Source organism: Symphalangus syndactylus, chromosome 5, assembly GCF_028878055.3.
Source record: "Symphalangus syndactylus isolate Jambi chromosome 5, NHGRI_mSymSyn1-v2.1_pri, whole genome shotgun sequence".
NCBI classification, from domain to species: Eukaryota; Metazoa; Chordata; class Mammalia; order Primates; family Hylobatidae; genus Symphalangus; species Symphalangus syndactylus.
In genome coordinates this window covers 35,866,903-35,888,558 of record NC_072427.2, presented here as the reverse complement: position 1 = coordinate 35,888,558, position 21,656 = coordinate 35,866,903, and the positions used below count along the sequence as shown (strand labels likewise).

The 21,656-nt window shown below is 51.1% G+C and overlaps 1 protein-coding gene across 36 annotated transcripts in view; it reads right to left on the bottom strand.

Annotated features, from left to right (window-relative positions):
* The window catches only part of TLE3 (TLE family member 3, transcriptional corepressor), a 50,167-nt gene extending 29,687 nt beyond the window's left edge, over positions 1–20,480 (bottom strand). For 10 of the 36 annotated variants that reach the window (XM_055277961.2, XM_063640186.1, XM_063640190.1 and 7 more), the window contains exons 1-4: positions 19,315–20,470; positions 18,703–18,803; positions 18,118–18,181; positions 17,075–17,119 (exon numbers count right to left, since the gene is read on the bottom strand). In XM_055277961.2, the coding sequence (XP_055133936.1) occupies positions 17,075–17,119; positions 18,118–18,181; positions 18,703–18,803; positions 19,315–19,338 (234 nt within the window). In that variant the 5' untranslated portion in view covers positions 19,339–20,470. Of the gene's footprint in view, positions 1–17,074; positions 17,120–18,117; positions 18,182–18,702; positions 18,822–19,314 lie in introns of those variants that run through there. The other 26 variants (XM_063640181.1, XM_063640182.1, XM_055277936.2 and 23 more) reach the window with 10 other exon arrangements.
* Positions 20,481–21,656: the final 1,176 nt, after the last annotated feature.

The following is a 21,656-nucleotide window of genomic DNA, read 5'->3' as shown; positions in this document are numbered from 1 at the left end:
TCCTCAGGAACAGAGTCAGTGTTTCCCAGCCAGCACCACTGTTGGCATTTGGGGAGAGATAATTCCTGTTATGAAGGACTGTCACTCATATCCCAGGCCAACTGTGTCAACAATGGCCCCCACTTCCAAACTGCCCAGCTCAGACCCACTGGGACTCCACATTGACACATGCGTGGGGCACTCTAGCCAGGACACTATACATCAGGGTTTCTCAAACACCATGCTATTGACATCTGAGGTCAGATAATTCGCTGCTGTGTGGAGCCCGTTCTGTGCACTGTAGGGCTTTTAATAGCATCCTTGGCTTCTCCACCCACTAGACACCTGTCATTCATACTCTAAGGAACCCAGGAGGATTACTAAATAATCATTATATAAATTATTAATCTAGTTAAGTGGGAAGAGCTCTCCCAAACAGAGTCCTTCTTCACTCTGCGTATTTTTTCCTTGCCTAAATCAACTGATAGTAGGAATGGGGAATGAAGCAAAAAGGCCAGGTTGGATAGGGCAGGAGTTCTAGAAACAAGCATAGGCTGCACCTCACTCCAAACCTGCACAGTAACAAGTTCGCTCACCTTTGAGTTCATGCACCAAATAAGAATAGAAAGATATGTAAAAACAAAAAGCAAACAAAAATAAACAAAAGAAACCAACCTTACTGTTTAGGAAGCTCACAGGTCCAAGGCCTGTTATCTTAAACAACGATAGAGCAGTGCCTGGCACACAGTAGGTGCTCCATAAATGTTTAGCCCAAAGAATAGTATCACTGGCATCTCTGCATTTATTGAGACTTCATATGGCAGTGACCCCTGGCTGTGGATTTGGGCCTGCCCCAGCATGGGCAGCATCTGTGGGAGGGGCCATGGTGGATGGAGTGTTAACATACGTTTGGTGGCCAGTGGCCCAAGCCATTCACCAACGGGGTGGGGTGGCTCCCCCAAGCCAGGCCAATCGCAAGCCACCTAGATGGGTCTCTGGCCACTGCTCCTCCCCACGGCCAGGAAGACGGGGGCAAGGTCAGAACATCCTCAGTCACTGTGGCCTCCTCAGCAACTATTAAATCTCACAGTCTCTGGGAGAGCAGGGGGGCAGGGTGATTATAAAAGGGTTCTGGCTATGGCCTCCTTCCACTGGCAAACAGGCCAAGGGTCAGGGTCTTGGGAGCTGACAAAAAAGAAAAGTAGCTGACCTTGCCCTTCCCCACACCCTTCAGCAAACATGTGGCCAAAGGCTTCCCACAGACAGGATCTTCCCATAGGGCTGGTCTGGAGCCCAGCTCGCTCTGGTTATGAGGACAAGGGATCTCCCAGGATTATGCAGCCATCCGGGCCACCAGGTGACCACAGCTGGGTGGCTCAGGGCAAGTTCTCTCTCATTCTTACCCCTCCACCCTCCCTAAAGTAGTTCCCGCCTCGCAACACCACAAACAAGCATCAACTGAGGGCTATCGCAACAATGCTACACAGATACAGAACCTTCCACAAGCCTGAGGTAGTGGCATTCAGGCTGTCTTTCCTGAGGCCCACGTTCCATGAAGAGAGGCCTCTCTGCATGGCAGGAAGGACTTTGGCACGTCACAAGACAGGACTGTGTAGGGTTGAGGCAGGCAGAGGGGAGGCGCTGGGCTTACATTGGGAGAACCTCCCGGTTCACGGTAAAAGTTCTCCCAACGTAAACCCAGCCCCTCCCCTGGGAAAGGGACGTGAAGCAAGCACATCCCATCCCTCCCAGCTGTCACTGTGCCATCATCTGCTAGTACCCTCCTGGGGTCTCCCCACAAAGTGGAAGCAGGGATTGGGCCTCTTCCATCTCTACAAAGGCTGCCCAACCCTGAGAATGGGCTGCGTGCACTCTGCAGAATCAGAGCATGAACAGGAAAGCTGTTTGCTCAACATTTTAAAGAAATGTTTATTTTTTGGAGGGTGGTGCTTGGGGGAGGGGAAGTTCCTGGAAATGGAAAGCTGGCTTAACAGAAGCCCTCCTAACAACAGTAATGACCGCTGATATCGCCCACCCAACTCGCCATGTGTGCATCCACAGTAACCCCCAGAGAAGGCGCTTGTCAACATCTCCACTTTTCAGATGGGGAAACTGATGCCCAGCCATTAAGTGACTTTACTAAACGACTTCCTACCAAGAAGCCGCATTTTGACATTTCAAGAGAGCTTAGAGAAATATTTTTGAAAGAAAACCCACCATTACGGTTAATAATTGACAGCACTTCTGATTAGAACAGCTGTTAAAACAGCATTGGATCCAACTCAAACAAGCTCTAAACATCAGTTCCAAAAAAGGGAAAAAAAAAAATCAAGTGTGACTTCAACAATTGGGACAGGTCACAAATCACAAACTGGAACTCGATCATATGTTGGAAAACTCCTTTTGGCAACTCAGTGCAATCCGTTATCAATAAGGCAGCTGTAGTTTCCAGAGGCCAACCTCCATCCTTCCCTCCTTCTTGGTCCCACAAAGCCACTGCTTTTGAGCCAGGTCTTCAGAAGCGAACCTGAGAGGTGGTGGGAGGTGGGAAGACGGCTCCCTTTGGAAAGCACTTTGGAAAAGGTGTTCAGGGAGGCTGGTGCCGCCTTTGAAAGTTTCTTTTCAAGTATGGTTCAAAGCAGGTGCTTTGTTGGTGGAAAAACATTGTTCCTCAGAAGGAACTAATCTACTAGATACAGAGAGAGAAGCAGTTCAGAGAAATGGGGACAGAGGTCCTGCTACATTCGGAATCTGCACTACCAACTGGGCGCTGGGAGTAACATCTGCCCTGCATCTCTGTCGAGATTGTTAGGCAAATAAATGACAGAAAACAAGATAGTGGGGGGCAAGTGTAATTTCCCAAACAGCAATCTGTTCCATGCGCCTTAGTAGCTCCCATTTGCATGATCATCTCCTCATTAAAGCAGGACCTCTGAACATCTTGCTGTAAACCAAGGGTACTTGAGCATTCTAAAAGTCTGTTTCTCTAACCACAGTCTAGTATTCACGTTTGCTGCTACTTCAGACTAACCCTGGCCCTTGACCCAAGACACTAAATTAAGGGAGATGGAGCCTGCTCTTGATCTGTACCCCCCAGCAACCTCCTGCTCCTGGGCTTGCAGCACCCAGCCAGTCCTTGCCCTTATGTTTAATTTAGGTGACTGTGTTCAACACACCATTGAGAGCTACTTCCACCAGTGAGTCTGTCTGCTAGTTAGTTGTAAACTGCCCTGTCGTGTGTACCTGTGGACTCTGAATGCACAATTCCTTTTAACCTCAGCCAAATAAAGGCAAGGAGAAGAGAAAAACTGCCCCTTTAAAGAGTGTGTTATGCTCCAATGCCACGCAGAGATGAGCTGGCTTCTACCTCCAATTCTGTCTCCATTTAGTTGTGTGGCTTTGGGCAAATCACCTCCCTTCTCTAGGCATTAATTTCATTGTCTGCAAAATGAAGGGATTAACTAGATAACGTTATAAGATCCAGGAGCCCTAATTTAGAGTTTTAGAACCCTAAATATTCCCGAATTGTTGTGCAGCTTATCTTTTCCTCCATAAAGATCCACAAAACAGAGCATCACATGAATTTACAAAAGACCAGCAGAGAAGAGCCAAGCCACCTTGAGATGTGGATGGATGCTGGCTGGTGGCTGGGCAGCTGGCTGACCTGGGCTGGGTCCCAAGGACCAGTCTTCAGAGCACGAGCCATTCAAATCTGTCCATCAGCAAAACTGTGCTTCACTGTGGAAGAGCCTCTAGGCAAGAACAATGATATCATATTTCTAAGTGTCAAGCCCCTACTGTGCAGTTTCTGTGATTCAAAAAGACTGGTTGGTGAGGCTAAGACAACCAGGCCAGGGTTCTCCAAGTTGTTGCATTCAGCGGGAAATAATTCCACGTCTGTTAGACAGGCAAGCAGCCATCCCATGCTACTAGGCTTCTAGTTACATTTGTGAAATGAGGATTTCTTCTTCGGAAAATCAGGGCAGTGTCATGCAAAGAGCATGGTACTGTGAGTCTGGAGACCGGTTTGCGGATGTGTGTGAAAGATGAGATGAGGAAGGGATCTGCCCATTTGAAAGGTGAATTACATTGCAAAGCCATGGGGAAGTGCCGATTTTCATCCCAGCAGGCCTCTGGGTCTCAGGTTACTCCTCTAGAAAACGTGTGTGTTTGGGGGTGTCATCTCAGTCAGCTCTGAGGTTCTTAAATTTTAATCAGGTTTTACCTACTTCTCTGACTGAGTCCTTGGAGTTTGAAGAGAGTCTGCTTCATCTTGATTTAAATCCCAGAGCTGCAAGGAAAAGCTGGGGTGGGAGGCTGTGCAGAAAGAGGTGGCCCTGGCCCCAACCTTCTCAGCAGCCTCCCAGCAGCCAGGCGCCAATCACCCAGATTCAGAATACCACATCTGGGGCCGGGCGCGGTGGCTCACGCTTGTAATCCCAGCACTTTGGGAGGCCGAGGCAGGCGGATCACGAGGTCAGGAGATCGAGACCACGGTGAAACCCCGTCTCTACTAAAAATACAAAAAATTAGCCGGGCGTGGTGGCGGGCGCCTGTAGTCCCTGCAACTTGGAGAGGGTGAGGCAGGAGAATGGCATGAACCCGGGAGGCGGAGCTTGCAGTGAGCCGAGATTGCGCCACTGCACTCCAGCCTGGGCGACAGAGCGAGACTCTGTCTCAAAAAAAAAAAAAAAAAAAAAAAAAAAATACCACGTCTGGGCAATTTTAACTTAAAATATCCCATTGCATTTCCTAGGCAATACTAAATGGAAAGCCCCTCAATGATTTGACTAAAAGAGGATATTCCTTGCCAGGTAGTTTCTCCTTAGGCCGAGCTCAGAGAACACTGAAATAAAGCAAGTGGGTGTTTTATCAACAGAGGAAGAAATCCATGGGGGGGCCAGGGGACAGCCAACAAAAGCTGGGGTGGGGTTCTCAGGCCCTGTTCCATCCACGCCATGGGCTCTCAGGGGAAGCAGTGCTACAATATAAGAAGGGGAGGAGGGTCAACAAATGATCCATGCGGCAGCCTTGGGAAATGTAGCCCCTCCAGCTACTGGTGGGGCTAGTGAAGGTTCACATCACAGATCACTCAATGACAGGTAAGCCTTCTTAAAGGCCCTTTTAGCACTGACATATTGATCAAATTATATATAACTACAACGCCATTAAATATTTATGCCCTCCGAGGACGCCTGCTGAATTCTTTATGCTGGGAGGACTTGGTACAAGAAAGGCCCAGCCCCCTCCGTGACCCTGAGGATCTGTCTCCTGGGGGATGGAAGGGGATGCTGGCGTGAGCCGGCCTGTGAGGACACTCTGGGCACCAGCCCCTGTGCCCTTCACAGGCGGGTGAGGATGACAGTGAGGAGCCAGAGCAGGGAGGAGGAAACACACTCACCCTTCCCCAGTTAGGACCAATCAACGGCAAGGGACTCTGGAGTTGCTGGGGTTGGGACAACCCTCTTGCACACTTCCCTGAAAGGAATCCGACCTCCCCTTTTCTTCCAGGGGTCTACAGTGTAAGGGAACTGGGGATGGTTAGGCCAAGCTAGCATACATCCAGGCAACCCAACCCCGGAAACAGGTGGCAACATACAGTCTAGAGTCCTGCATTCCTAGCCCAGATCCACCCTGCACTTGGGCCTCAGTTTCCAAATAAAGAAGGCTGATCTGAGTCCAGTGTAATAATCGGAGCTCTCAAAAATGAATTAGGTGCTGTGTGAGTGCCCTGCCCTTGGGAGCATTCCATGGAGACCCAACAGAGACTTGGAGGCAGACACCACAGGGCCCAGATGACAGCTCAAGTCCCTCCTGGCTTTAGGACTCTAAGAGTTTCATTCCTCAGACTTTCAGTTTCCATCTACCAGGCTTCCTGTTAACAAGATCCAATAATCTTTAAATATTTGTTCACTTTAATTTCTTGGTTCCCAAACACACTAAACTCTGCTCGCCTCCCACCCCTACTTGTTGGGGGAGATGGCTCTCAAAGAGCTTGCTTGTACAGACAGAACAGGGAGTGCTTTTTCAGATGACACCTTCCCCCAACACTGCCCATTCATCCCAGGCACACCACCCCCACCCTTCCCTCTCTCCTTCCCCCTCCTCCCTCCCCTCAGATAACCCCCTGCCCCCTCCCCCACCTTCCCAGACTCCATTGGCCAACTCCTGCCAGGAGGAAAAATTCTCAATGCATCCCTGTGGGGTTGCCATGGCAACCCCCAGCCACCTAATCCCCCTTGGAACATTATGCAAATCTCCCCTTGCCCCTCAACAGGCTGTAAAAGTCACATTACCCTTGCAGAGACAGCTCATTAAATTTTGGGGGTCTCCCCCCATCCAGTCAGCACTACAAATGAAATGCTGGCTAGGACTTTTTAAGGGCAGGGACTCTTTGGAAAACCCAAGTGGCATGAGGGAAGAATAAGGTGAGGGGCAGAGACAGAGCCCCATTCTATCTACCTACCATCTTATTCACAACCAAAGAGCATACCTTTTCCATAAATTAAAATAAAAAGGGTTAGAGGGTCTTCTTTCTCCAAATAAGGAAGGCAGGAGTGATGGCATTTCTTAGGCTACGAAAATCAAGATCAGTCATTTAGAAACTTATTTTATATGATATGCTCCTTCTCAAACTGACCTCCTCCCAAGCCACACCATTTGATCTCTCATTTTACAGATGAGGCAAATGAGGCCCAGAGAGGGCAAGAAGCTGTCACACAGGAAGACCACACAGGAAGACCAGGTGGTAAGCAAATCTCCCATGTTAGAGCCAGACTCCTTCCTCTACAACAAGGCCTCTCAACCAATAGTAATTGTTTCCCCCAAGGGATCCTGGCAATGTCTAGAGACATTTTTGGATGTTACAACTCGGGCACTGATAACGACAACTAGTGGGTAGAGATTAGAAATGCTGTTAAACATCCTAAACACAGAGGACAACCTCACCACAAAATATTATCCAGCCCCAAATGTAAACAGCGCCCAGGGTGGGAATCCCTGATCCACATGTGGCTGACGCTCATGTTTTACTGAATTCTTAAAGGTTTCATCTGGTTTCTTCCCAGCACTGGAATCGATGCCTGTAGTATGGTGGTCTGGGAGTGGACATGTGGGAAGACCACAGAAGACCTCATCTTGATATGGCCTATGGATAAAGATCACTGAGGTCCACGAGGGAAGCAGGCCTGGTTTCCAGTTCTGAACTGGCCGCTGGTCCGCTGTGCAACAATGAGCAAGTTACTTAACCTCTTTAACCATCAGTGCTGCTATCTGATGCATGGCGCCCACGGTGCCTACGCTGCAGGACTGTAGAGCCAACAAGTCACATATGGGAAAAGGCTCTGAGAAATCTTACAACGTATGTAACACCAAGGATCTTGTCCTCTATGTCTGAGGCCTTGACAATTTGGGGACTCTGTCCCCTTGTGAGAATACCTTGCTTCGGCCTTTCCATGTGCAAGGTTTTGTGCTAAGCAGGCTATATGCATCCTTCACGGCACTCCCTGTAACTGTAACTGTACAATTTATGAAGCCACCAGCCACCTGTGGCTAGCTAAATGTAATTAAATTTCGAACTCAGTTCCTCAGCCACAGTAGCCATATTTCAAGTGCTTAAGAGCCACACGTGGCTGGTGGCTGCCTTACTGAAGAGTGCAGACATACAGCATTTCCATCACTGAAGAAAGTTCCACTGGGCAGCACTGCCGCAACAGGCAGGTGTTATTATTATCTCCACTGCAAACTGAAGATCACAGAGGTCAAACAGTCTGCTCGAAGTCACACACCAACAGGAATTGATCTGGGACTCAAACCCACATCTGTCTGACTCCAAAGCCAACCTCTTAGCCATGAAGACAAATCTCCCAGCTTCTGGTGCTCTACACCTAACTCTCCAGGATCACCCAGCAAGAACCTGTGATCTTCTGAGGGAGAAAGGGAATCCACTGGCCAAGAAAAACTGGCTTGTTGGGAACCCACCCCACCCATCACCCAGTAGGCCCAATGGGCATTCAACATCCTGGGAGTTTAAGAAGGAAGTTTGCCCAATATCCCTGGGCAAATGGATAGTGAGGAAGAGCTGGGTAGGGGTCTCTTGAGAAGTAAGGTAAAAAATCAGGTAAGAGAATAGTGAGAAAACCCAAAAGGCTAAGAGAAAGGGGTATCTAGACACTTCTCAAGTTCCTGCAGGCCAGGCCTATGGGTGCCACACACAAGGACTGGGTGACATGGAGACCGACACCAGGCCAACAGCGGCAGGACCCTGCAGGGGAGGGGAACATCTTTCGAGCTGTAAACCAGGCTGCTTCTCCCCCATTTCAAGTCTGGCTTCATGGAGATCCCCCATTTCTCTGGGATAAAGTATGAAATCCCAGGGATTGAGGGATGGGAGACAGGGATTATACCATCAATCTCAATTCTTCCTGTCTTTCCCCAGGACTTCTGCTGTTAGGCAAAGCAAAATAAGAACTGGACTTTAGCTTGCTTCACTGGAGAGAGAGATCAGAGGAAGGGGCCTCCTTCTAGGAAAAGAAGCAGGTAAGGGTTTAAGGACGAGCTAAAGACCTATTGACCAATCAGTGCCAACAGGCTCACTTCCTCTGTCTCCCCTGCTCCTCCTTCCTCTATCCCACCCGACCAGTTGGACCCTCAATCCAGACCATCTGGCATCACCTGCTGCTTCTGAGCCCTCTGAGTGTCCTACTTCTTCCTGGACAGAGGCTAGGAAGGTTAATAGAAGTTTTTGTACCTCACCCCCACCAGAGAGCTAGAATGGACTCCCATCCCTTGTCCACTAGTCCGCACTGAACTGCCTTCCTCTTCTCATTTTCCCCAGCAGAAATCACAAAGCATCACCGGTTCCAAAGCATGCCCCTGCCAGTATTATCAGAATTAATCAGTTTCAGATCCAAACGCAGCAAAGACCTGTCGAGGGCTAGCCCAACGCAAAGATTTGGGGAGTGGGTGAAAGGCCGCCTCCTCCAACCTTTTGGTCATATAGCTGGCAGGGTGGTGGAGTCTAAACCTCAAGTCTTCATGGCTGACCAGGAAGGGAGAGCCCTCTCCTGTACCCAAATTGCATTTGGTGTTCAGCGCTAAAACACTAGTGGGAAGAGCTCTTCTGCATTTGAGTCTCCATTTGAGGAAAGGGTCAGCCTTCCAGCCCAAACGCAAATGAAAAAACTTCTATCGGCCTGCGGTAGTTTTCATTCAAAATTAACAAACAAAAAAAGCAGTAGAAGAGCTGTGAACAATAGTTAAACTTAAAAGGCTCATGAGATAAGGCCACAACACTTGGAACTCCATGCCCAAACAGCCAAGGCATGGCAAGCCGAGTTTACCAATTCACCCACTCAGCACTGGTCTCTTCCCCATCTCTGCTCTGTCATCTCTTCCTCCCAGTTATCTCTTCGCACCCCCACCCTGCCTTCTTCCCCTTTTGCACTTAAACTGTCCATAGTGTGAGAGGAAAAGAAAAAGATGCCTAAGATACATTAAAGACACTTTTAAATAAAGGCTCATGACACCTTTACAACTCTTTCTACAATCACAACGTTTGCAGCCTACAGGACTCTGTCAGAAAATTAAGAACGCTTCTATCCTTCCTAAAGAGTCCATAACACTATTCAGGGTCAGAGAGAACCCTTAGCTGGAATATTACCTTCCTTCCTTGAGTCCCAACAAAATGCACACTGTGTATCCAGTATGGGCCAGGCACTGCTCAGGGTTCAGGACCCTTAGTGAAAACAAATACAAAATGGTCCTGTCCCTCATGGAACTCAGTCCTGTCACAGCACAGGCCTCACCTCCCCCATCCCAATTTGAGAATACAGCCCTCTAGTACACAGGTCATCTTCACACCCCAAGCTTTCAGGGTATGCTCCGATGCTTTTATCCTGGTGTCTGTCTGTCCTGGACCCAAATACCCATTATTTTAGCTGCTAAGATGAAAATGTCGAAGCTGCTTTGCAATCAAGTGCTACAGAAATTCTAAGGGGCCATAGCAGTATAATCTATAATATCTGGAAGGTCAAATTTTTCAAACAGTTTGTCCTCAGGAAAGTATTTCCCCTGGGATTATTTGGTGGTGGCAGCAGCCAGAACACTGGATCCTATCATTCACATGGTGGGTGATGGAAGGAACCACCTAAGACACACGAGCCAAGCCCATCCATGCTCCTACCCTTTACCAAGAGCAGCCAGCCTGTGAGAGAACAGGACAACATAGACTTCAGGCCCCAACAGGCTTTCCCTGGCCTCTCAGGCCCCACAAATGGGAACTTGCTTCTCTCTTCTCCCTTCACAGGACACATTGGCAATGGGGGGCTTTGGTGACACAGAGGCAAAGGAAACCTCTTCCAAAGGACTGCATTTTCAAAGCAATAATGAAGTCGGCTGGTGTGAAGGGGAGAAAAGTATTTGTTCTCAGATAAAATCTGCCAGGTGGACTAGACGGGCCCCCTGGTTAACCCTCCAAGCCTGGTATGAACCTCTACTGAAGAATACAAGTCCTTGCCCCACCCACCCTGTTGATTTCCAGATGGGCCTCTTGGGCCACCAACTCTGCAGCAAACAGCGTCCTAGAATCTGATTCCTTAGCGGTCCTGGCCTGACTCTCCAACAAGGTGACCCCTCTCTCTCCTCCAGCCCTCCCCCAGAAGGTGGCCTCTGCCTAAACATTCACAGTGACAGCTCCACAGCCCACTGACTGTGCAACATCCTTAGCAAACAAAAGAATTCAAAATCAATGCTGACACGAATTCAGACTCTCCCGTTACCTCCTTGAGAAACACAAGGTCCTAAGGACCCTCAGTAGGGCAAGGCTGACCCACAGCTTGCTTCCTGCAAAGGACGATGCTTCAAAACAACAAACCCACCAAATATTCCCCACTTACATGGCGGCAGGACATTTCCCCCTTCCTTAAGTTTCTCCTTAACCCCAACTTGAAGGGAACAATTATTTTATGAAGAATTTTTTTTAAAATATGTATTTTGAAAGAGAAGAGAAAGCCAAAGGAAGAAAGGAAAGAGAAAAAGGAAGAAAGCATCTTGGCTGTGAGTCTCAGAGAGCATTTGTTGAAAACAAGATATTGTCCCTTTAAGCATATAAAAACAAGGCCCTTGAGCAGGCAGTTCTCACTCTGGTACACAATTATGGGTGCTTTCAGCTGTCTAGCACTACTTCAAGTGCTCTCTTAAACCAGACTGTCAATGGCATGTTGAAAGCTATTTTGCTGGCTGCTATCATTAATAGCAAAGTGGAGAGCTGGGCTGATGAGAATTAAATATGGGGGAGGGGGCGGGTCATAACCAGTCATTACAGAATTACCAATATGAGAAGGGAGACAATGCCACTTTGGGGAATAAAGTTCAAAGCAGCGTATTACGGTAGGAAAGCAGGCAGAGCAGGCCACAGACGGCGCAGAGAGGGCCCCTGCCCCCACCCCAAGGCAGATGGACTCAGGCCAGCCCTGGAGAGCCAGCCGTGCAGGGATGGAGGGAGCCACCGGGTTGGGAGCCGCGACTGCAAGGGCAGAGGGGCCTTGGAGATCGCTCTGCTGCAAAATGTCACCACCTCGCCTCACTTCCCAAGTGCAGTCCCCGCCCCACATCATTCCGAAGACGTGTGGCTTCCAGAACATATCTCACTGCCTTGCCGCGAGCTGTTGCCACCCTGGAGGGGCCTCGGCTGCCGACTTCTGCCTCATAAACCCTGCCCTCCCTTTCAGACTCGCCACAAGTAAAGCCCTCAGTGAAGTCCGCTCTCACCCGACTCTCCTCTCCCAGGAAGAATAAGCTGTTCTGTGCTGGGTGCTCCTCCTATGACACTCGGGCCACATTAGCACTTACCTCACTGCATTGCAATTACTTATTTAGACATCCGACTCCCCCGCAGAGGGAATGGTGTCTTATTCGGCTGTGTAACCAACCCCTGCCCACACCCAGCACATCCCAGTCCCCTAATAACTGCTTTGGGAATGAATCCAACCCCCTCATTTCACTGATGAAGAAACTGGATGCTGGGCCATAGGAGGAAGCCTGCAGAGCGGGCGGCCAGCCCACAACTAAAATCCCCACTTCCTACTCACAGGGCTCAGGGAATCGGAACTCTACTGTCAGATAACCTGAATAAATTTTGAAGAAAAACCAAGATGTTTACTGAGCACCTATTACATACTAAGTGCTATAGAGACCTCAGCAGAGGAGCTTCCTTCATACCTACAAAAATGAGATGAGGAATGAGTGCCAGATCACAGGGGAAAACACTGCCAAGCTTAGGTCTTTGTCACCTGTTTGCCCCTGGTGTCCCAGTATTTCGTACAAACAATGAGATAGAATGACATTCTCCCACGTAGAAAGCAAAAGGAGATTTATTCCTTGACTGACTCACTCCTTCAACAAAATGGAAACAAACAGCCTAGAGCCTTCCTCCGAGAGGTGGGAAGGAGGAGTTCAAGGAAAGGAAGAACTCCGTGTCTGCCATGGGCTCCTGGTCCAAGAGAGTTCAGAGAATGAGTCCTGAATTAGGAGCCAGGTTCCCACCCCTTGATCTGTAAAGTAAGGACAAGGGGCCATTTGCTCATCTCGCAGGGTCATTTCAATGACAAATGCACAAGAAGGAAAAGACCCCAAAAGCACTGAAACCCCCACTCTACCACTCCCACTGGCAACTAGAGAAAAGGGGTCCAAAGGCAGTCTTGAGGGGTGGGGCAACCTCCCTCTAGCTAGACAGCATGCAGGGAGCTTGGAGCCCAGCAGACCCCAAAGCTGAGCGAGGCAGGCACCCACTCAATGCGAGGACTCATGTGATTACAGTCTGTTCCAAGATCAATGTGGCAGGAAAAGTCAAGACAGATACCAGGGTATGGGGGGGTTCTTGGATGCCAGCACTCTGGCAAAAAAGAAAAAAAAATTTCACAGCTCAACTCAGATGCCACACAAATAGGCACTTCCCTAGTCTAAGGACCTTTGACCCCTTCTACTTTGCAAGTGGTCCCACTCTCCTATCAAGATAGGCTCAACTCCTGGGCAGGGTCTTTTGTAACCTCATTGCCTGGTAGCTCCTTCTGGCCACCTGTACCTTGCACCTTCACCGTGGTAACAAAACTTCTGTGTGCCTCAAGATCTTCCAGGCGAGCCCCTTATCATTTAGATGAGAAGATCCACAGCGGGGAGGGGAGGGGAGTGACAAATGGGGATTTTCCATTTCCCACCTCAGCCCTGTGTTTATGGCACCCCATGGCTAGGGTAAAAGGTTCACAGGTTGTACCACCTTTCCCTGTCTGTGAGTCTTTCCTCTGGGATTGCTAGTTATGCATTATGTATTATTATTACACACATCAAATCATTAGTTGTGCAAATAGCTGGCAATTCAAAACAGGACTGTGGACAATAAGGGTTCAGCGATATGATTATACAACCCGAAATGGGGTACTTTGGACTTTGGTGGGGCCAGTTTTGTAGCCTTAGCCTGTTTGGATAATAACACAGAAAGAAGCAATAGTAATTAAAGACACAGAACACATTAGAAAAGGAGCACTCTTCATTTCTTGAGTCTTACAGAAAAGAGTCCTGGGTTGGAAGGGAAGCAGCAGTAGCAGCTTTACCACTAACGTGGGACTGTATGACTGAGTACATCAGCTTCCCTTCTCTGGGCTACCATTTCCTCATCTGTAACTTGAAAAGTTTGCATGAGAAGCCAAAGGGTTCTTCCAGTTCCAGGATTCAAAAAGAAACTTACAGGAAAGGTCGTTCAGTTCACAGAAAAAGGTGACTGTATTGTGTTGGCACGACACTGCCCCAAAATCAAAATGGCTCAAGTCCACTTTCAAAAACATCAGTGCTCACCAACAGTGGGTGAAAAGGCTGCCTGACCCAGCTTCTCAGAGTGCCAGTGCCTCAAATCCAATGCATGGCAATCGCTCTGGGGCCCCAGGTTCTAAGCTGGCTTTGTTATTTGTGGCTGACACTGGAAAGCCTCTGCACAAACAAGATGGCAACTGATGAGCCGGTCAGTCATCACTGCCTCCCCAGCCTCTCTGAACCACCCTTGACATTCTGCCTGGAAGCAGGGGGCTTGGTGGAGGTGGGTGACCTCTTGAAGTCCCGGGCCAGGCCTGTGATTCTGTAATTTTTGCTTTACCATAATTAGGGAGGGAGGCAGAAGAGTAGGAGGAGAAACCATTTATTACTTCTCTGGGATTTTGACAGCTTGGAAAAAGAGAGAGACAGAGAAACAGCCAGAGAAGGAGCCAGCCACAGTGAGTTTAACCTCTCAGTGAAATAAAAACGAGCTGGACGCACCTCATCAGCTGCCCTCTGTCAATACCCGGGCCCATCTGGCAGGACTCGAGGTTCCCAGCTAATTGGCATTTCCCATAGAGCCAGCAAAGGAGAGCTTTTAAAAAAATATGTGGCGGTGATGGTGGAGTGTGTGTGCGTGTATGCGCGCAGGCTGAGGACTGCCACACTTCCCAAGGTGCTAGCTCTGTAGATCATCTATTATATAAAAGTACAGACAGTCCCCACCCCCACCCCAGCTTAAAGATGAAGAATCCAGCCTGTTTGTTCCAGGCAGATGTAATCACACGAACAGTCAAGTCTAGAGGGCAGGACACTGCATGAATAATTCAAGCACTCCAGTCACTTGATTGTGTGTGCAGATAAAACACCAGTCAACCGCTAAACAGGTCAGCTGATAAACTTGTTTGCTCAGGCCTAACCACCATTCGCCAAATGCACCCAAGACCCACGCTACAATTAGTGGCAGGGCTTTCTTCTACAGAACGCTTGCAAACCTAGGGAGTGGCCAGCTCCATTAGGTCAGGGTTGCATTTCACGGCACAGGTTTCTTCACCTCCTTGCCTCTTTGTTCCTCCACAGCCACAGGGTGATTTCACCCAACTCAGAGACTGCCATAAGCTTGCAAAGCCACCGCATTCAGAGCACACATGTTCAGGCTGGGAACTCAGGCTAGAGGGCAAAGGTGAGTGGCAATCAAGGTAAAGTGCCCAGTGGGGAAGCCAGAGGGCTGGATTTGAGTCCCAGCTCTGCCCTCCTGGCCTCCCTGAAGCCTCAGTTTCCTCACCTATAAAAAGGGGGCAAAGAATGCCTCTATCCACCACTGGCAGCTGAGAGGATTAAATGAGACAACGTAGCCAAACCCCAGGCATTCTCCCCTTAAGAACCTTGTTTGGGGAATGGCCAGAAATCCCAGATGTACACAGCTGCTCTTTATATAAACCCCACCACCAAATGCGTTAAGATATTTAACTCTTCCTGCGTTCACAGCATCCCCAGGACTCACAGAACAGATCTGCTGCGAGCCAAGGTGGATTCTTAGCGCCAAAGCACCATTCATTCACAGACATGCGGAACACCACCCATGCAGACCTCAACATGCAACGAGACATTACACCTTAATTACCAAGCTCTTACAATAACTGCTGCTATAAATTTTAAACCTGGGTGCAATTACCCTCTTTAAACACACCCAAGATACTAAGCATTGAGGAAAAAAAAAAAATTAAGAGAGGGTAGACAAAGGGAGGAAGCGGCACCCTGCATACACCCCAAGGTCCTTGAAACACCTGGGACCCCAGTTCCATTTCAAGCATTCTTCCGGGACCTGGCCCGTTCCAGTTGCAGAACCTGTCTCTATTCTATTTTTCCAAGGAGAAATATCTTTACATATAACACCCTGTCTGTTTATTATTTCTGTGTGTCAAGAAGTAAAAACATGGTAGCCTTCATGTGCCTTCCTAAGGGACTAACTAATCCCTCAGGAAGCCACAAGCTGGCTTCCCACACATTGCTCAATAAACTCAGGCCCCTTTCTGGCTTCCCTTCACCCAATACTGGGGCTCCCTCCAGGAGGGGAAAGGAAACTACAGATCCCAAAGGCTCTACAGGAAGCCACTCGAGTGGGTAGGAATCTGCCCACTTTCCAGGGTCACCTGCCCTTCTCACCTGCCCTGGGTCCTGCCTCCTTAAAGAGCAAAATTGAAACCTTGTAAATGACTGTTAATTTAGAGCAGAAAATCCATTCAAGTCACGGTCACCAAAGGCTAGAATGAGTCAACAGCCTTCTGAGATTTCATGAACACCAATTGTTAAAAAGAACAACCGGCCTGCCTGCTCCATTTATACGTGCCAAGTCAACTCTAATCGTTGGCCAAGCCAAATTATAGGCAGCCTTTCCTCAGAACACAAATACACAAACAGGCCTCTCCCACAGCCCAGCCTAGCACTGGGACTAGTTACTGATATGCACTGAGATAAAGGGTGTTTGTATTTGCTCGGTTTGAGGTATACTGTTATTAGAAGAGTGACAATACCAGGTAGTTTACATATCCATCAAACAACACCACACTAGCTAAACTGGTTTGACTTCAGGATTTCAAAGCTGAGCTAAACCTCCAGCCATCTCAAAAGTCCTGGCTAGGCTGCCCCTGGGCAAGTTACTTCACCCAGGAGCTTCAGCTTCCTTCTCTGTAAAATGGAAATTCGGCTGCCTTCAAATCAAGACAGAGACGAGAAAGCCATCTTGTCAATGCAAGGCATTGAAGTTGTATTTCATTCTGGCTTTATATTTTTAAGCAGTTAGTGGCTTCGTTCCCTTAAATTTCGACAGCTCAGCCTGGCTTTTAAGGTTCTTGAAGTTTAATCTTATCAAGGCAGAACATCACATTTTTGCAAAAAGAAAAAAAAAGAGAAAGAAAAAAAATCCTCCTGCATTTCCTCTTGAGAATTTTACATTAAAACAGATAAAAGCAGCCAGCCACCTCTGGGCTTTCAGGAGTTTGTAAAGCAGATCCTAGAGGTACAACTTCTTTCCCTTTGGTCCTTTATCCTCCACCAAGATCCAAGACCAGGACTAATTTCACAAGCTCAAATGCTAAAAGCTCAACGTGTCTAAAAAAAAATCAGCAAAGCCTCAGACCTTTGCATTTCAAGGACTGGATCCATTCACTCTTCAAGGAGAAGGGGGAGGAATCGAAGAACCAGGCTCACTTTCAAACGAGAGAACATAAGAAGTCCACATATATAAGTTTTTAAAAAATGAAATATATTTTTAAAAGAGAAGAGCACTTACCTGCTTGTGCATTTCAATGTTCAAGCCATAGGACATCTCATAGTACTAAAAGTAAAAAGAATGGCTATTAACAGACAACACAGAAATCTGATCATTTTTCAAAATCATTTTTTTCTTGGAAAGGTTTTGGCCAAATCATACTTTTACGATACATTTGCTAAAGAAGTTTACATCAAACCCCAAAGCCAGCTTACAGAGCGGTTTAAGAGCTGACAAGGGCGAGTGTTCCTCTCATCTCAACAGAACGTTATATATGTGGTAGTAAGGGGAGCTGGGCCCTCCCTCCCACAAGCACCACATGTGCCCTATATCCTGTTTATACAAGGTTCAGGTTCAACAGGGAGTCGTGTGTACACTGGGACCCTCTTGTCCTCTGAGAGTTATTTAGCACTGTGTCGAAGGCCTCTTATGTGGAAAGCAGTGCAGGGAGCCGTGCCCTCTCACAAATGAAGATTAAAACTTGCTGGGCAAAAGGAAGACAGTCTGCCTACTGCCCCAGCGTGGACAAGATACCCAGCTGGGGGATCCCTGAGGAGGTGAGTGGACGCAGAGAGCTTTATAAGGCCTCTCCACTCCTCACGACACCCTGGGGAAGGAGGGCTTCTGTCCCACTCTGGCTAGATCCCAGCTGCAAAGCAGAAAAGTTTCCAAACACTCCCAGGAGGTCACTAAGAGAGATTTTTACCAACCCTAATTTCACATGGGCTGGTCCAATCCTATCTTACTAGCCAAGATAGGGCGATGGCAATCAGCCCCTGGGAAACTTTCAAAACACAAATTAAAGGCACACAAAGATAATACAGAAGTCTCCGGCCTGGAATTGGGGTTTCTCTTTCTGTCCCTCCCCTCACTCACCCTCCTCCAAGTGGCCCCGGCAATGGAAGCTGGGGAAGGGGAGGGCAAGACCAGATGATGCCCTCTCCCAGGGCCGCCCTGCGGCTGGGCGGTGGTGGGGACCTGGCGCTCATCTCCCCAGATCCACACCGCTCCCCCGGCCGGGGTCGGCGCCTCAACCGCCCCCCAGGCCCGCGGCCGCATCTCACCATCACATAATGGCGCTGCATCTCCGTCTTCTCGTTTGCTAGCTTGTCGTACTCCACTTTGAGGCTGCGAGGGCAGGAGGAGCCGGCTCAGGCCTGGCGCCTGGACAGCTTCCTCTGAGGCCCCCACCCGAGGGCCTCTAGAGCCACTTTTCCACTTCCCTGACACCCCCCAGGGGCGCCCCCATTATCCCACAGCCTGAGGACGCGGGGGGATTTGGGTCCCCGCCGTGGGGAGAGGGATGTGAAACAATTCGAAACTTCCCGAGAGCCAGCCAGAGGACTTATCACGGCCGCAGGGGAGCAGGACCCTGACGCTGGCTCCCGACACCCAGAACCCGGAGTGAACCCGCTCGCCGCGACCTAGACCCTCATTCGGGGACCCCACGGGCGGCGCTGGGAGCCCGGCGGCTGCGGGCAGTAAAGGGTTAAGGCGGCGCGCTCGGAAAGGGGAAACAAAAGGCGGAGGCCCGGGCTGTCCCGCCGCCCCTGGGTTGGGAGCCCCCTCTGTCCCCGCAGGGGATGGCAGGAGCCGCGCAGGGACCCGCCCCTCCCCGCCAGCCCTGGGGCGGCCCCCACCGGCCTTACCTGTGATACTGAGCTTGCAGGAACTGGAATTCGTCTTTGATCCTGTCACAAGACTCAGCCACCGTGAATTTAAATCCCGGCTGCCCGGGTTGATGGGGAGCCTGGAGCCCGCAAAGACAAGACAGGGGAGGGGGCGGGGGCCTGAGACGGCGCTCAGAGCGGCCCCGGCCCCTCCCCAGCGGCGCCCAACCAGAGAGGCCACCCTCAGCCCAGAACCTTCCCAGCAAGTTTCTCAGCTCTCCGACGGGGCGGAGGGGGAGCGCCCCATCTCTCCCCGTCGGCCGCGGGGCTCCCATGCCTTTCACCAAGGGCCTCCCTCTCCCCAGTAAGGCGGGGGCGGGAGACAAGCCGGGTGAGTTGGGAGACTTCAGAGCGGGGCCGGGGACCGCGTGAACAGCTCCCCCTGGAACACAAGCAGTCCCCCGCGCCACTCGCGCGGAATTAACCTCCTCTCTCAACGGCGCCCCCCGGCCGCATCCCCTTTGTGTGAGAGCACACACACAAACACACACACCATAAAGGTAGCAACAAGCAAAATGGAGGTGCCAGATAAACTGCCTCGTTTACCCTGCCTTGATAGATGCTTAAATAAACCGAGTTGCAATTACTCACCGGATGTCTGCCCTGCGGATACATGGCAGGGAGGGGTCGTGATTCCGAGAGCGTGGAAGCGCCGAGAGCCCGGGCCGGGGAGGTGCGGGGGAGGGGGGAGCCGAGCCCGAGCGGGGGGCGGCCGGGAAACCGAGAGCTCGTCCCCGGCCCCCCCAGCTCGTTCTCGCAGCGAAATCCCAGAGTCGGGCGCCCGCCCCAAGTGAAGACAAAGAGCCGCGGAGCAGGCGGCAAAGTCGTCGGCGGGCGCCGGGGCCGGGCGGCGGGCGCGGGCTTTGTGCGCCTAGGGCTCGGCGGGCAGCGGCCGGCCGCCTTTCCTGGGCTGCGTCGAGCGCGTCAATGCCCGGGACTGCGCGGACATCGTCGGCTCCCCAGCAGGTCCGGCGCGGGGTCCCGAGGCCGGGGGCCCCTCCTGGGGCGAGCTCGAGCCCCCTCCGGGTCACTCAGCGTGTCGCGCCTGTAGGGGGACGCGCCGGGGCAGCCTCAAGCATCCGGGGCGCGCGGGTCCGATCCTAGAGGCGTCCGGGCCTGGGGCTCGCGGCGAGAAAAGGACGCGGGCTACGAGATGGTGGCTTGGGGCCGCAGGAGCGCCGGAGGGTGAGGGCGGGAGCCCGGCGCGGGCGCTTCGACGCCCCCCCTCGGAGAGGAGAGCCTGCTGTTCCGTCTGCTACTGCCGCTGCTGCCGCCGCCGCCGCTGCAAGCCCTTCCCAGGGCCGGGGAGGAACTCCGGGCTCAGTAGGTGCAAATCAAACGCCCTGGCATCCTAACTCCAGCGGGCACAGGAAGCCTCCGCAAAGGGTTCTCGCTGCTCCCAGCTCGAGCGCCGCGTCCCCAGCGAGGAGCGCTCGGCGCCACCGCCGCGGCCGCCTCGGAGCGCACAGGCAGGAGAGCGCTGGAGGGGAGACGCAGCCCGAGACCGGGGAGCTCTGCGGCTTCCTTCCTTCCCCTCGGCCCGGCTCTCCTCTCCGCGCCCCGGCAAACCCTCAAAACACACACACCCAACACACACACGCGCACACACACACACACCAAAAAAAAGTGCCCCGGACCTACGGATACCACACACAGACAGGCGAGGGGGACGAGCACGAGGTCTGAACTGCCGCGAGAGCAGTTCCAAATAGGGACTGAAAAGTAACAAAATAATGTGGCAGCTTCGTCCGGCGCTGGCCAATGGGAGCGCGGGGCCCCCACGTGGGGCTGCGGGACTCGGCCTACGACTGGGTGCCGCTGGGCGCGACGTCACAATGCCCTCTTGTGTCTAAAACTATGCATGAAAAGTAGCAATCAGGCCCTACCCGCCGGTGACTTTCGCATGGGAGTGAAAAACAGCGCTCCTCAGATCAGGAATTAACCGAAAGACATATAATAAATAGATATATATTATAGTCCTGGGCTGCTCGAGTTTTTTTCCTCCTTTTTTTTTCCCACGATCTACTAGCAAATAATTATTTAGCGGGAGGAGGAAAGAGGGAAGACAGAGGAATAACAACAAAAGAAAATAAGACAAGCTGTACAATCTTCAAAACCTGTGGCTGGTAGTAATGTATCAGTTTATTCTGTAGCGGCGGCGAACGATTCCTCCCTCTAATCTCATTAGGTCTGCAAAGCAGCCCAATTAGATACTATAAAACAAACAGAATCACTTTGTCACTTTAATGTTTTCACTTCAAAAGATTCAGGACTGATAAAATGGTGGCTCCTAAAGTTGCCTCCGACCTTTAAAAATTTGCTCGGAACTGAGGATGTCCCCTTTTCTTCACCCCTTCTTCTGCCCGCTTCCCCCCCATTAGCCCCCAGCTCTCCTTTGTTCACTCGCCCTTCTTTTCAGAAAGCCAAATAAACAGCTCCTTTGATGTGCGGCGGCTGCCTGCGAGGAGAAGTCTGAGGGACTCTGGCTTGGCGGGCAGCGCAGATGGAAGGACCCGGCTGCCCGTGGACAACAGGCTCAGCCACGGCTGGCCCCATTCGGGGCGCCTTCCCCGTGGGGACAACTTCACCCTCGCCGCAGCCTCGCCGCGCGGGCTCCTCACTGCATCCCCAGGCTGAGGGGATTGGGGATGGGGTCGGGACCCTGTTCCGCCGAGGCCCGGGAACTCCGAGTTCCCACCTGGTTTGCTCAGCCTGCTCCCGGCAGTGTCACGGCGTTGGCGGAAGCCTGTAGGTGTCTCGGTCGCCAGCCTGGACACCCCGAGGGACGGGGACGCTGCCCCGCTCGCCCGCCCCTGCCCCGCGCCCCCCGGATCCCCCGCTTGGTCGCACAGGCCACTCGACTCCGGGACCAGTTTGCCCGCAAACCGATGGCCTCGCCCTCCCGCGCTCGGGGTTACGGCGGGGTAGACGAG